Here is a 15116-nt window from a genome sequence, read left to right on the forward strand (position 1 = left end):
GGAGGGTACCATGGTGCTGTGCGGGTGTGGGTCTAGCCAAAACTAGGGCCTAGTGGGACTATTTGAAAAGTCAGGGTTTCAGCTTCTTGCAAATTTAAGAAGTGAGGACGAGGCTCTTATGTGTAGCAGGAGGTTGGCCCACACTCTAGGAGCGATGAAAGAGAAGGCACGACCGCCTTATTTTGCCCTTTACCAGTTTGACTCAACTAACTAGGTTAACTCAAAATTAGAACATTCAAGTTTCTACAAAAGTGTACATGGGTCAGCTGACGTTATGTGGCAGTGGGGGTAAAATTAGCAGACTTGGCTAAATTAAGAGGCCCGAAAAGGCAATTTATTTGGCATAATGCAGCAGAATTCGTAGAAGAATAATTTAACTTTTGCAAATGGTCTGCCAATGAAGAATCGTACAACTGCCGTGGCTGTGAGTATATTTTAGAAGTGATCTGCCTCCTTGTTATAGCTTTAACAATTTGGACTTTTTTTAGTCCGTCATTCTGTAAGTACTGTTTAGTCACTCTCATACTGCTTCATTAAAAGAATTCCACCACCACCTTTCCTTGTGGAAACAGGTGTCTATTTGTATCAGGAAATCGGCACAGTAAAACAAAATTGCAAAACACATGCGTTTGCTCCCCGTGGCACAGTAAAATATCGAGCTAAACATATCAAAATAAACACCGGGCCATACCCGCCCCCCATTCGACCCCTTTACCATCAAGCGTTGGTAGATTAACTGCATAGTTGTATTCTCTACTTACTGGCGGACCTGAAAAAGAAGAAAAAAAAAAAGGAAAGCAACAGGTTAAGGGTCTTACTGGCATTCATAGTACATACATAGTTTCAGTTTTGTGACTATCCAAATGACACTGTCTATACAAAACTCCATGTAGGATCAAACGCTCTTCCATTTATCAAGTGCAAGTCCCAAGGCTGCTATTTAAGATATTAGACGTCAGGGAGGGCAAACATGAAAAGTGTTTGTCCCGCGAATATTGGGGCATATTACCAAGGGTGGCGATAGGCAATTATCGCCGGTTTAGCAGCCGTTTTCTGCCGCTAAGCAGCGATAATTCTATCGCTCTATTATCAAGCTGTCGCTAACTGATGTTAGCGACAGCTTTTAGGCGATAGCGATCGGTTTGGGGCCCGCTTTGCATGTCAGCGATATTTATCACTAATGACATGCAAAGTGGGTGTACCCAACCTGTTAGCGACTGAAAGTAGTCGCTAACGTCGCTATCGCCTATTACCAAGGCAGGCGTAGCGATGGAAATATTCCCGCTATCGCCAAAAACCAACGCCTGCTCAGACCAGTTCTTAGCCATGTTATCCAATGGGAGGTGGATAACATGGCTAACAGCATTTTGTCGCTAATGCGTGAATATCGTTGTATTCTCAGCGATATTCAAGCATTTCACCTGGCTTTGCAATTCTTTTAAGGATTCATTTAAATCCTTCTTCTTGTGGAGAATTACATCCATTTCGGACTTGGGTGTCTCTTTTGCCTTTCAACTTTGAGCATCAAGGGTACTCAATAGCTTTCTCTTTGGGTTTGAGGTGTCTTGTCCGGACTCCTTTTTGCTGTCTGAACTTCGATTACCTCTCAGTGTTGATCCTCAACGAAAGGGATGTTTTCCAATGGTGCCCTTGTGTCGGGACCCATGGGGTTCTTTTAGTTTCGACTTCCCTTTGTTCATTAAGTGTTTTGGCATTGAAGGTCATCGAGTCTGAACGATTTGGCTCTGATCCACTATGCTTTTTTTGTGTTACCTGAAAACGTCTCTCATGCGCTCCCTCTGTTGTCTTCTTCATTAACTCTTTTCTTTCTGGTTTGATAATGTCTCTATTGACATCGGAGCTCTCATTGAGCCACCTGTGTTCTTGATGTTGTTGCTTGTCAGACTTTAGTCCTTGAGTGAAGAATGGTCTTTCTTCAGTATCTGGATTGTGGCATAACGCCCCCTCTTCTGCTTTTCCTTGATTCAAAGAGTCCTTGCCTGGAACTTGGCACACTCTTCTCAGCCTTTGGGTCTCTCAGCAATGGTCGCAAGCCTTATGATTGTCTTTTTGAGCAAATATATGGCCGTACTCGGGACTCAATTTAAAAGAGGTGTTCTCCTTTTCTTTTGACGATTCCCATCCCTCAGATGCACATTCTTCGACCCCCAGGGCAACTATCCACATAGTGCACCTACTTTCTTTGGTTATGCACTGTAATTATTAGTTGGCCATGATTGATTGTTCCTTGTGCATGCATTTTCACCATATTCCACCATTTCTGCGTGACAATCTGTTGATTCTGAGCTGAGTTCACCACACTCCTGGAACTGCAGTTTCTACTTCCAGACTCAACAGTGGAAATTAGAATCTGCACATGGTGACCATACACAGGGGCTTGTGGGGGAGGGGGGTTTGGGGAGTACGTCCAACATCACAAAGGTATGGGCATACCACCAAATGGTGGCTCACAACAAAAAAGATAAAAATGAGACAAAAAAGGGAAACATTTACATGCAACCACTATACGGCATAATAATGCCCAGCACATGAATCAAGAAAATGTTCATGCTGCAAAATAATGTATCTACCCTCAATGTACACAGCAAGGTAAGGCAGCAACCTTCGCTAAGTGGTGGCACCAAATTACTACAAAAGGCTCCCTTTTCAGTGTATGTGGGGTGCTTCAGAAGGCAAAATTTTATATTACCTAAAGCACTGTAGATCCTTGCGCCACTCCTACCTAGCAATATTCATATCATGTTGACTCTGCTTGAAGTACCCAGTACAAATCAACATTAGACCAGTACAACTTTTGCTGGTTCCAAAAGAAGTGCTATCAAGCTACAGCTTAACTACTGAAAGTTTATAATTTTGAAGAAATTGATGATCACAGGATCATGACTCATGATTATGTCAATAGCAGCCGAGTTTCGGATGGAACTTGTCAAGCATGGTGTTCTACCTTAGAGTAGGGTTAGGCTTTCTATTGGAAGTAGGGACTAGGGCTTCCTGTGCCATTGGTTGCTTGGACTAGGGTTGAGACTACGGTTAGCGCTAGAGACACTATTGGACGTAGAGCAGGTTTTTTTAAGTGATTGGGTGCTTGGACTAGGGCTAAGATTGGCTGTAAAGTCCTCATGTCCTATTGGTTCTAGATTTTAGGGCTAGTGCTGTGATTGAATAGTGTTAGGGCTAGGCTTCCCATTGGCTGTAGGGGTCACCTGACTACTAGGGCCAGAAACGGCCAAGGCTTAGGGCGTCTCGGCCTGGGTGTCGAGGCTAAGGATGGAGAGGACAAGGGTGAGTGCCTGTTTGAGCCTGTTCGAGACTGGTCGGGACTAGGGCCAGGAATGCTGCCCATTTTCCGATTCATTAATACCCACCCTATGTATTTGTCCCTCTGTATACAAGCATTTATTTTCACTATAGATATGTGCCTATCTTTGTGTATTGCTTTATATATACATGCACAATAAATATGTTGTTATAAAAACAAAAACAAAAGCAGTGGCGGCTGGTGACATTTGAAAGAGGTGGGGCGTAAATGCTGGGTATAAGTGTTATGTCGCAAGCGTGCGAAGTGCAGAAGCCCAACCAACAGAAAGGGTGTTTTGGGTTCTTCCCCAGAGAAAAGTTTAAAGAAAACAGTGGCAAATAGTACATTTTAAAGCAAATTTGAGAATGGAAGTAAGTTTATATAGCAATTGTGAACGCGTGGTGGTAAAATATTTAAACATATCAGAACTGACCCATATCTTACTGCCTTAAAAACATTCAACAGTTTCTGTAGTGAGCCACTTGTACAAGTGGACATTAGTACACCAGAACTCGAACTGTCACACATAAGCAACCTGAAGACTTGGCAGCTGTAAACAAACACTTTGACTGTCAGATCACCAATTAGCAATTAAAAAGCTTAAAAGCTCACAAAAAGAAACTTAATTGTTCCAAATGTGAATGTCACCTCAGACCAGCTTTCACCTTTCCCCTCTTTAATTTCACTCTAGTCTACACACTCCAGCAGGCAGCATTGACCAGGGACGGACACATCCAGCTCACAATTTATGACTTCCCAACAATAAAACCAGCAATTTACAGTTTTTGATTGCGACAATCAAGGGTTCACTGATTTGGACAAATGCCAAGCCCCTTCCCAAGCATTCATATAATAAAATCTCTTAGCTTCCCAAGACTCTGCAGCCTTCAATATTTATGCTGTCTGTACGCCATACGCAGAGCTCTTTTATGCCATGCAGAAGATAGATGGTGCAGTCCTGTTACATACACACAATCCAGGCACCTAGAAACATTGTTCCAGCTTCGAGAGATTACTATTGAATTCCAGTGACATCTACACTCCTTCGAAATTGTTATGAAAAATGTGAGATAAAGACGTTGCCAGCTCAAGCACATTTTGTCTGTGAGACTTTTAATTATCCTAATGAATAGGGTGAGGCCGAGACTTAAACAGCGCTCACTGATTTTGTTTATTTTTTTCACAAATCTCCAGTTCGCCTCGTGTGTTACATGTATAATATTTTCACTGTATGGAGCTATAATCTGTACATAAATATGTATACATGTAGCACACGACTCAATGTGAAACGGAAGCTCAAGAAATAGCACTAAGTGCTGGACACCTTTTGTAGAAAGATGTGCAAGGTCACAGTTCTCTTGAAACCATGTCAAGCAGAGCAGAAGTTCCCAATTGCAATGAGTTGATGAATAAGAGGTACACTTTGTGTTAGAAGGCTCGAAATCATTACTGAAGGAACTGTCTCCCACAGGCTTTCAGAGCTGGCAGCTCACCCCTAGTTTTCAGGACTCAATCTGCTTCCAGAACTATTCTCCCAAATCACAATACACACTTGCAGTATCATTCATTCTGAATTTTGGCGCAGTTCAATCTCGGAGTGCAGCAACCATTTCTCATCTTGTGAGTAAACAAGGAAGTCAACGCCACAGGCGAAAGTGCAGCACGTGTGTAGGTTTGGGGTCCGAGTCTCTGCTTTCTAAGGTTGCTGGTGCGACAGGTAACAGTCCAGTGGGAGAAATCATGACATGAGTCAGGCCTATTCTTCTGAACGGCTGGTGAGGCTGGGACAGAGTCAGTCACAGGCCACACAGAGCTTGGACATCATTAATATGCCTTGTCTTCAGTCCTTTTATAGGCTCCCGCCTTTGGGACTATCCTACTGGGCATGTAATCCAATCTTCGTAGGAGGAAGCAGAAAGGGGTTTCCTGCAGACTGCTGTTGGCTCTAATAGATCCTGTAATTCTGGGCAAATCGCTTAGCCTCGTGGTGCTTACAAACAACCTCTGAGCTTGTGTAATGTAGCAAGAGCGCACATGTAACACCCACCATACATTCACCATTGTTTGATTAGTCAGTGAAAGATGTGTTTGCATTGCACAAAAATACATCGTTTGAATAAACGTTTCGTTTAATTTATGAAGGGCAAAGAATAGATATGCAATTGTTGAACTCTGAACGGAAGTAAAATATTTGGCGATGTACTGTGTCTGCCCTCCTACCCACCCTGACATCAATCAATGTGACAAGGCCTTAAGGCTGAACGGACCTACAGAAGTAAAAAAAAAATGCCCGCCTGAGCCTTACTTTGTGAACTGCCGGAACGTAACGTTGAATACGAGTCTGATTGACTGCCTCCGGCCCTGGCCTCGGCTCTAAATCCAAGCAGTCTGAACTTCTGCAGAGACACAGACAGCAGTAGTGAAATGGCTTCCATCACTTTAATTGATGAAGACTCGTGCGCGGGAAGTATACTCAGAGTCTGCGCAGACTTCACCTGCCACAGCCACACCCATTCCCAAGTCGTCACAGGGTGGGTTCACTCCCACCACGCCCTGTGACGAGTTGGAAAAGGGAGGGGTAACAAGCTCTCCAGTCTCCACTCTCTGATTGACGTGGAGAGTTTGCGATACCGGGCTTAAAATTAAAACGCCCGGGGCTAACTCTACCTTCACGCCATCAGGGGGTGGAGACTGGGCCTTGAAGCTCAGTCTTTGCCGAGCTGATGACCTCACAGACTTCAGGGCTGTGAGGTTTTCAGCCGGCAAACGCTTAAGCTTCAGAGACTGAGCAAGCAAGCAGTCAAGCAGAGTCACGTGACAGGGGTCACTGCACAACGCAGCGCCGCGGTGTCAGTAAATGAGGCAGACAGTGCCCGGTGTTCCAAATACAACAAGTATGTACACTATACATTACCAAATACCAAAGGGGGATTTTTTTAATTAAAATAAAATGTATGTGGGCATTGCTGTAATATTGTAGAATGTAACGGGGGCGGAGCCCCGACGCCCTCGGTGAGAAACCGCCACTGAACAAAAGAAAGAAAAACATCTTTGGTCTACACGTTCTTGCTTCTATTGTGCATCTATGTACCTCCATGTACTTAGATCTGTGTGTCTGTTACTTTTCTCCTGAAAAAGCATATCCAATGCACTACCCTATTTCTCACCCGCTACCTCTATCAATATCTTTAACATGCATATACTTACCTCCTTTATGCATCTATATACCTTCAATGCACTTATGGATCTATATATTTATCTCTTTCTTCTAATTTCAAATTTCCAATGCACTACCCTGTTTCTCAGCCTATACTTCTCTTAATATATCTTCTAACCCAACTTTCTGACTCATCTCAAACTTCTTTCTACTACTCTTTGCAATTCACTACCCTATCTTTCACCCTATACATCTATCATTATATCCTCTACACACACTCTCTCATTTATCCCAAACCCCATACCACTACTATTTTCCCCAAAATAACCCTTTCTTGACCCTCCCCTACTCTACCCCTCCTTGCATCATCTGACACCTCTTTTACTATACCGATCCCCCAAAACAAACCTTTCTAAACTCTTCCCTCTGACTCTTCCCCTACAAAAACCATTTTTACTCATCCAAAAGCCTCCTCCAACTGCTATGACCTAAAAAATGAAATCCTTCACTCTTCTATCCCTCCACTATCTCCTATCTTCTCCTCCTTTTCAATCAAAATAACAGACTAGCATGTTCACTTCTCTAATTCCATATTCCACTATACTAATTCACCACTAATCATTTATGGGTTCCAGAGTAGGGTGCTACTCGCCAACAAAGCGTTTCAACACCTCATCAGGATTACAAGCGCTATATAAATGCAAATCTTTTTTTCCTTTTTTACCCCTCCCCAACCCTTCTCAATCCAAATAACTGACTAACATATCCAGCACTCAAATTACTTCATATTTCACTATACTAATTTTCAACACTAATCCTTTATGGGTTCCAGAGTAGCCTGCCACTCGCCAGAAAAGCGCTTCAACACCCCATTAAGGGTAACAAGCACTATATGAATGCAAACCTTTCTTTCCCTTCTATCCCTCTGCTATCCTTCTCACTCCAAATAACTGACTAATATCCACCACTCAAATTACTTTCGTATTTCACCATACTAATTCACCACTAATCCTTTATGGGTTTCCGGAGTAGTGTGCTAATCGCCAAAAAAAGCGCTTCAACACTATATCAGAGGTTAGAAGCGCTATATAAATACAAACCTTCTTACTTCTTCTATCCTTCTGATATCCTTCCAAATCCAAATAACTGACTAACATATCCAACACTTAAAATGTACTTGCATGTTTCACTATACTAATTCAACACTAATCCTCTATGGGTCCCGGAGTAGCGTGCTACTCACTGAAAAAGAGCTTTGATGCCTCGTCAGGGGTAGTAAGCGCTATAAAAATGTAATTACAATACAATACAATACCACATGACTGATGATAGAAAATGGACCCGCACTTATATAAACACGACAATCTCGACTACAAACACATTGTCCTGAAGTCAAAATTATGAAATACAATACAACTTTCCCTCGGTAGTGCCCCTAGTTCATGGGTAGTATGTGCATTCTGGCATAAGTAGTTTGGAACTGTATACTATAAATGCAGAAGTACACTACCCCAAAAAGACATATATCTGGAATCTACGTGCCTCGCAATGTACTACTTAAGGCAGTGCTTCCTTTGTAAAATATTAAGTCCAGGTGCTCAGATTTTAGTAGGAGGCCGAACCCACTTCCCCGGCTCCACCTACTTCTTCCACTGGCCCCACTTAATATATTCATCGCAGACACATTAATATTACTCGGGTAGCCCAGCAATCAGAATTGTACGGCAGGTCATTTACATACAAAACAAGCGCGGGCAACAAATGAGAAGTGCACTTTTCCGGGCACGTGCCTCAACCATTAAACGACATACTTGCCTCGCACTTCAGTATTAACTCATGTTAAAATTAAATCATTACTTGCTTTGCCGTTTAGTTTTAATTAAAGGCCTGTTGCTGCGTGAGTCAACGTGACACACGCTGTTTGCTTCTTGAGTCAATTCGACTGACTATCGCTGCTGAAGCTGTGCAGTACTCCAGGGTGGTGAAAAAGTGGGGAAACTGGTCTGACTTCTCCAGAGGTAAGACGATTCCACACCAAGAAGGAACAGAAGGGGCGGCATGTTCCCATTTAATAACAGAGGAGCTGCTGATCTCCTGTGGGTTGGATGGCACCAAACATGCAGATTCCAGTTTTGTGTTAATCCCGGTTAATACATTTTAAAATCCTGGTGGCCGGAGCTTCCCACCTCGTGTCTCGCTCTGGCAAGCTACCCTAATCAACCCCAAGCCTACCTTTGGTTGATCCATAGCCACAGGCTAGTCAGGCAGTTAAAACTTTCCTCTCTACTGTGGACAATGCTTGCATCTTCTGCGCTAACTGGCCATACGTTTCTATTCGGCGAGCAAGACCTACAGCATACATAAGGTCTATAGGAGATGAATGATATCTCTAAGTTTTCTTAATTCAAATGGGATAGAGCTAAGTGCTCATCCTAAAACGGCCCCAAAATTATTGTCATATATTGATTGTTATATTATTGCCCAACCCTGTTGATGCACATTTATTTAACACATCAGCAAAATGGTTTTCGATGATTGGTTACAAACCCACATCCTTTTGTGACAAACAAATCCGTGTGGAAAAACAAATCTAAAAACCGCCATGAAAGTCAAATTGTGAAAAACGCCTAAATAATTTGTAACAAACACCAATAAAGACATGACAAAAATACATCAATGATGAGCAAAACACAGATTTGTAGCAAGGACACATGATTTAGTAGTAAAAACAACATTTTGCTCCCTGACTCACTCGGTTTTGTGCCAAATATATTTTGGTTTATATCCGAAACAAAAACTCTTTTGACATAAAATGAACATGTGCCCTGAAAACCAGAATATGGAAATTATTTCAGCCAAATTATTACGGCGAATTGACAATTTGTGGGAGCTTGGGCCCTACTTACAAATCATTTCTCCTCAACCAATGAGCAGACATCGTAGATTTATACTCTTGTGAGGCACCAAAACCTTTGCCATAAACTCCCTACTAGATCATGGCTGAATGAGGCCTGCGAAGCTAAAGTACTGACATACATCTTACGCTCTGCCCTGGGATTCTGCTTATCACAATCAGCCAGAGACCAGCTCTGAATCAATGCTGCACATGTGTAGGGAGGCTGCAGATGGAACTAAACTGCAAAGCAAACGTGGGAACTAAAATCCTGACCTTTTTTGGGAAACTAAAATTATATAAAATAAAAAACCTTAGCATATTAAGGATGCAGAAATAACACTAAAAGCTTACATTGGCACTCTGGTGAAAGAATGCTTTTTACATACACCCAGTGATCCCTACGCTCTCTGTGTTTGCTGCAGTACCGGGCAGAGGTGTCAGGCCCATAATAAACTCTTGCCTGTGCTACTGGCATCATTATTATTACTCGGGGAGCCCGGCAATCAGGTTTGTATGGCAGGCCATTTACATAAAGGTGACGTGCAGCAAATGAGAGGTGCACTTTTCCGTGCACCTACCTCAGCCATTAAAACAGCATACTTGCTTCACACTAAAGTACTACTAGCGCATGTTAAAATGAAATAAGTACTTACTTTGCCTTATGTTTTAATGAGAGGCCTGCTGCTGCTCGAGTCATCGCGACACAGGCTGATTGCTTTTTGAGATGACTCGTTCGACTGACTAGCACTGCTGCAGCTGCGCAGTACGCTTTGGTGGGCAAAAAGTCGGGACACTGGTCTAATCTGCATTGGTCCGGCTCATTGAGAGGAAAGATGATTCAGCTCTAAAGAGCAACAGACGGGCGGGCTAATCCATTCTTCATTGACATTGATAGAGACAAGGACTGGTACAACTGTGTTACTAGCAAAAAACATGTCTATGCGGGGGGATAGTATGTGGTCGGGGCTTGTCGCAGCTGCAGCTTGTATTTTCTCAACCGGTCGTGCCCTCCAGTGAAGCACTTTTCACTGTGCCTGCTGCCTGCCGCGAGACTGGTGGCTGTGCACTGCACAGCAGGGCCGAGTTCACACTCGCAGGGCTGAAAGCCTTAGGTGGGAGGACGCCCATAGGCCGTTTTACCATTAATGGAATGGCGGCTAGGACCGAGACTGCCTGCGCAGAGGCCGGCCTGCATCTGAGAGCAGCAGGCACAGGCATTTTTGCCGGTAGGAGACATGCCTGGGCCTAGGATAGCGTGTCCCGCTGATTGTGAGTGGGGCTGCATGGGCCCTTGCCTACTCCCCCGGTGCAGCGCCGCCTGTTCTGCGGTTGGGGCCTCTGGGCTGGCCCCGCTTACTGCGCTGGGGCTGGGACATTGCCACCCACAGGGATTCTTAGCTGCACAACGCTGGGCTGTGCTCCGGCTCGCCATCACTGCTACCCACATGCATTGCAGGTCCAGTGTGGTTGATTCAGTATCTAGCGTATTGGGGGTTCGCTGAGCATTCGGTGACTGAGCCTTGACAGTGCCCCGCTATGGGCCTGTGGTGCTTACATGGTATGTGCCTCCCCATTCCCTCTCAGTGTATCTGCACTCTGCACCACCAAAGGAGGTCATCTGATCTCCTCCACACCCTTCACGCACAGTTCTTCACGGTTAGTGTATTCAGTCAGTATTGGGGTGCGCTCTTCAGAGAGGGTTTTGAGGCGGCTTGGACATACAAGGCAACTGGGTCTAGTGCGGCCTTCTGCTCATGTGATCTCGCACAGCTCACTTACCAAATCTGGGACCTGGGACTGCACGTGCCTCCCTCCTGGGAAGGTGGTCAATCCAGGGCACTAACGCTACTATTATTGCTATTTGTTACGCTTGAGGAAGGGACCTCACCCGGGCAGTTGAAGGCTGGCGGTGGGGGCTCCAAATTGAAATATTTTATGCACAAATCGATACCAGTATAGACCCGGCTCTAAGAAATAAGGGCTGGTGCTATGCACAGGAAAGCACAAACACAAATTAAGCACTGACTTAAGGTCTCTATTGATGTTTTGTAGCTCTTTGGTGCATATGCATAAATCTTTACTTTCACGTCTTTTTCTCCACTGCTTTCCACACCGTACTGTTTCCATGCTTCAGCATTTTCTACTAACAACAGGATATGTTACACTGCAGATCTGATTTAAATGAGAAATTCACATTAAAAAATTGCAGCGGTTTGTCCTAAATGGGAATATTCTGCTCAAAGTGATGATCAGAACCCACATAAGAAGTTTAGACATGTTATTAGTGATGACTCCTCCACTAACGGGAGGAACATCGCCCCACTGAACAATTGAAAACGGAAAAATAAATTGATAAAACTTAAGGTTGGCTGTTTAGGGGCTGGGGGAGGAGTGGTAGGCACTTCCTAAGTGCCCATTGCATTTTGGTAGGCCGTCTCAGGCCAGCCAAAATGCCATACACACTTTGCATGCTCTTCACCCAAGCTGCATTACAGCCTGTGTAGAGAACATCCCCTCTAAGGCGAACTGTGGCGCTCAGACCAATCACAACTCTGCTGTACGGCAGCATTGTGATTGGTCAGGGAAGTCTAGGAGGTTGCGTGCTTCCTGCTGCCCCAGAAGAAGAGAAGAGGATGGAGGAGAGGCGGCAGCCAGCCAGCTGGCCGGCTGCATCCAGTTTTTTGTTTTGTTCCCTCCCACCTCTGCTCTTCCCACCCTTCCCACACCTGCTCTATAGCAACTGGTACTGCATGTTGTTCTGTTAACCAACTAGATTTTGCCTGTGGGTATAGACCTTTTCCCTTAAACACACTTTACAGCTTTTCCAATATCATCCAAAACAGAGCAGGTGCGCAGTTTGGTGTACTATGGATGAACACCTCTGACCAAAGTCTAAACATATAGAGTTAGAAAGCATCCCTACCTCATAAAACTGATTGGTTCAACGACTCAGTAAGTCTGTATATTACTGAAATAATAACATATTAGTCTTTTAATCTGTTTCAGTGCATTTTAAATATTTTAAATTTGAAAATACTCTTAACCAACACCCCTTGCCTTTTCTCTATAGTCCTCCTATTTGACAATGTTACCCATCTTCATCTTCTCCACCAAGCGCATGCACTCCTGCAACTTTTTGTTTTGGCAACTTTTAATTCTGTAGAAAAGAGAAATTGGTACGGAGCTTCAGTGGATAAGACTTACCTAGCGATATGGCTGGCCCATTTTAATGCTTTGAACTTTCGCCCCTATTGCCTCCACCCACAGAACGTTTGTTTTTTTAAAAGGTATTAATCGTGTTTAGGTCTCATCTGGCGGTAGCAGCGCGCATGCGCTGCTCTCGCCATGATGAGGGCCTTTTGGAATCGATACGGATTCCAAAATGTGCACACAGAGAGACAGAAGAGACAGTAGATGTGCATGCCGGGATTGGATGCTTTACTGGCGGTGTGACACTCTGGAGACATTTTTTTCACTGCCAGCAAAGCATCCATTCCCCGCCGGTATAAACATTGCACATTGTGAGCGTGGGCCGCCTGGGTCATGATTGTTTTTGGGGTTTTTTTTCGACGCACATGTTGAACGTCTGTGGACATGTCTTCCTTTGTTCTGGAGGCTTGAGCAATTTGTGATGATGACGAAATAACCTTTAAAGAAAAGAGTTTTAATGTAGTGTTGGTTTACTGTTGGTTTGTTTAAAATTCTACATTATTAAAGCCTCTATTGACTGCATGATCAGCCCAAGGGAAGATTGCATTATTTCTTTACTGACTGATTGGTGTGTTAGGGAGGCCAACCCTGCCTTGGGTTGTTTTATGCCTGTTGCATAAGGAGAAATCGGTCTGCTGTTTATTTTATTCTGTGACTATGTGCTGTTCCATTTCACAAGCTCCATCCACTATTTGCACATTTACTTAAAAGGTAAAAGGGCTGCTAATGTTGTCTTTTCCCCCTTTATATTTAAACCTGTGTTAATTTAGCAACGTATAATGACAGACCCCACTATTAGTTGCATTAGTGGTCCACTTTTTAATCTTCCCTGGAATGCTGAAAGCCTCAATCTAAACTGAGACTGCTATTGGTCAATTCGTTGGCACGTGACGCACTGAACTATCGCAAGTTTTGTCTCTGTTCCTCCTGGAAGAATTGGCTCACGGCCACGCACCATCCCATGCGAGGACTGTTTATAATCGACATCCTGTCCTGGTGCTCAGACCTGCTGCTTGAGAAACCCTTTGTTGGTCTTTCCTCTCGGTGAGTAAATGGATTGGTTTGACTCCAGCAGCGTCACTCCGGTATTTTTAGCCGCTTTTTTCGCCTTTTCCCAGGCGGGTCACTGTTTATAGAGCTTCTGACTTTGCCAGGAATTTCTTTCCACCATTCTGCGAAACCTTCATTCATTTGCCTAGAAAGGGCTTTTTGAAAACACCAGCTTTTTCTGCCCTTGCTCTGTCGGCCTTTCAAAGCTGCAGCCGTTTTAACGGTTCTACCAATTTTCCTGAATATCGAGTTCTGTGATTGTACAGGGTGAAAATTATCGCAAGAAAGACAAAAAAAACAAGAATTAAAAATGCAATATGTCTCGCCTTCCATTAAGTTAAAGCCATTTGCTTTGCTACACAATACCATTAGCAAAGCAAATGGCTTTAACTTAATCAAAGGCGAGACCGATTGCATTTTCAATGCTTGTTATTAAATGTAAGTAGTAGTTGATTATAGGACTCATACATGAGGTACATACTAACTATAATGTACGTGTTATGAAATAATATCACAATCACTACCTTAGTGTAAGCACGTGGGTGTAGTAACAGAATGCTGTTGTCAGTATATCGTTTGTCCATATTATTCTGTCCTAAATTTACTCTCCTGAAATATCAGATATTTGAAACTCTATATCCAAGGGGATTTTTGTAAACATAATTTAGGACACAATGTTTACGTCAGATGATATTTCTGTTATAACTTTTCTGACATATAACCAATCAGGTAGTAAGTGAAGACAAGTAAGAAGAGTTTCAAATATTAACTATATACTTATCCTGTGGCTTAATGGTAGGCAATGTAGTGGCTACAAAATTTTTGTAGGTCGATATGGTGGACCTGAGTATAATGAGATAGAACTATACATGTTTATCTTTATTGTGTTTGCTCCTGTAATGGAGGAATCATACTGTATGCATATTTCCCCTAACACAGATTTTGAATTGTGCAGTAATTGAAGTGACTCTGTGTAAACTCGACTATTGTACAATAATACTGGTCCCTTTCTTTCCCTACTCATGTTACCAGTAGGATAAAATTTAAATCTTCACAAGGAGATTGAAGTATAACCTTTTCCAAAAATACACCTCCCTCTCCCTGTCTTCACCAGGTTTGGTGGTTATCCATTAAAGAAGGACTCTGTGTAAATTACAGATCCAAGTATTCAAAGTTATCAATGAAACCTCCCTCTGAAATATCTCAGGATCTCTCACCATCTTTTTCCTCAGTTGTAATCTATGCCGAGTCATTAAAACCTTTTTAAACAACTCCAGAGGGCTGCATCAAAGTTCAATTTTGAAAACGTTGTATCACTTCTAAGCTAAAACTTGGTTCAGGTTGATTTAAGAGCACACACCCTACTCCTCGTGAGCAAGACTACACTCAAAGTCTACTTCCTCGTGCTAGAAGAGTGATTGTTAATGACTTTCCAGGTGAACCACGTCCATCCTATGTGATTTCGCTTGCCAACAAATAATGGA

The 15116-nt window shown here is 43.3% G+C and overlaps 1 protein-coding gene across 1 annotated transcript in view; it reads right to left on the reverse strand.

The window, feature by feature from the left end:
- Positions 1 to 15116, reverse strand: part of LOC147711405 (uncharacterized) — a 230972-nt gene that overhangs the window by 2400 nt on the left and 213456 nt on the right. The window contains exon 4 of the mRNA XM_086919479.1: positions 716 to 769. Coding sequence (XP_086775605.1) covers positions 716 to 769 — 54 coding nt within the window. The remainder of the gene's footprint in view (positions 1 to 715; positions 770 to 15116) is intronic.

The sequence above is a fragment of the Lissotriton vulgaris genome, chromosome 5 (assembly GCF_964263255.1).
Source record: "Lissotriton vulgaris chromosome 5, aLisVul1.2, whole genome shotgun sequence".
Classification (NCBI taxonomy): domain Eukaryota; kingdom Metazoa; phylum Chordata; class Amphibia; order Caudata; family Salamandridae; genus Lissotriton; species Lissotriton vulgaris.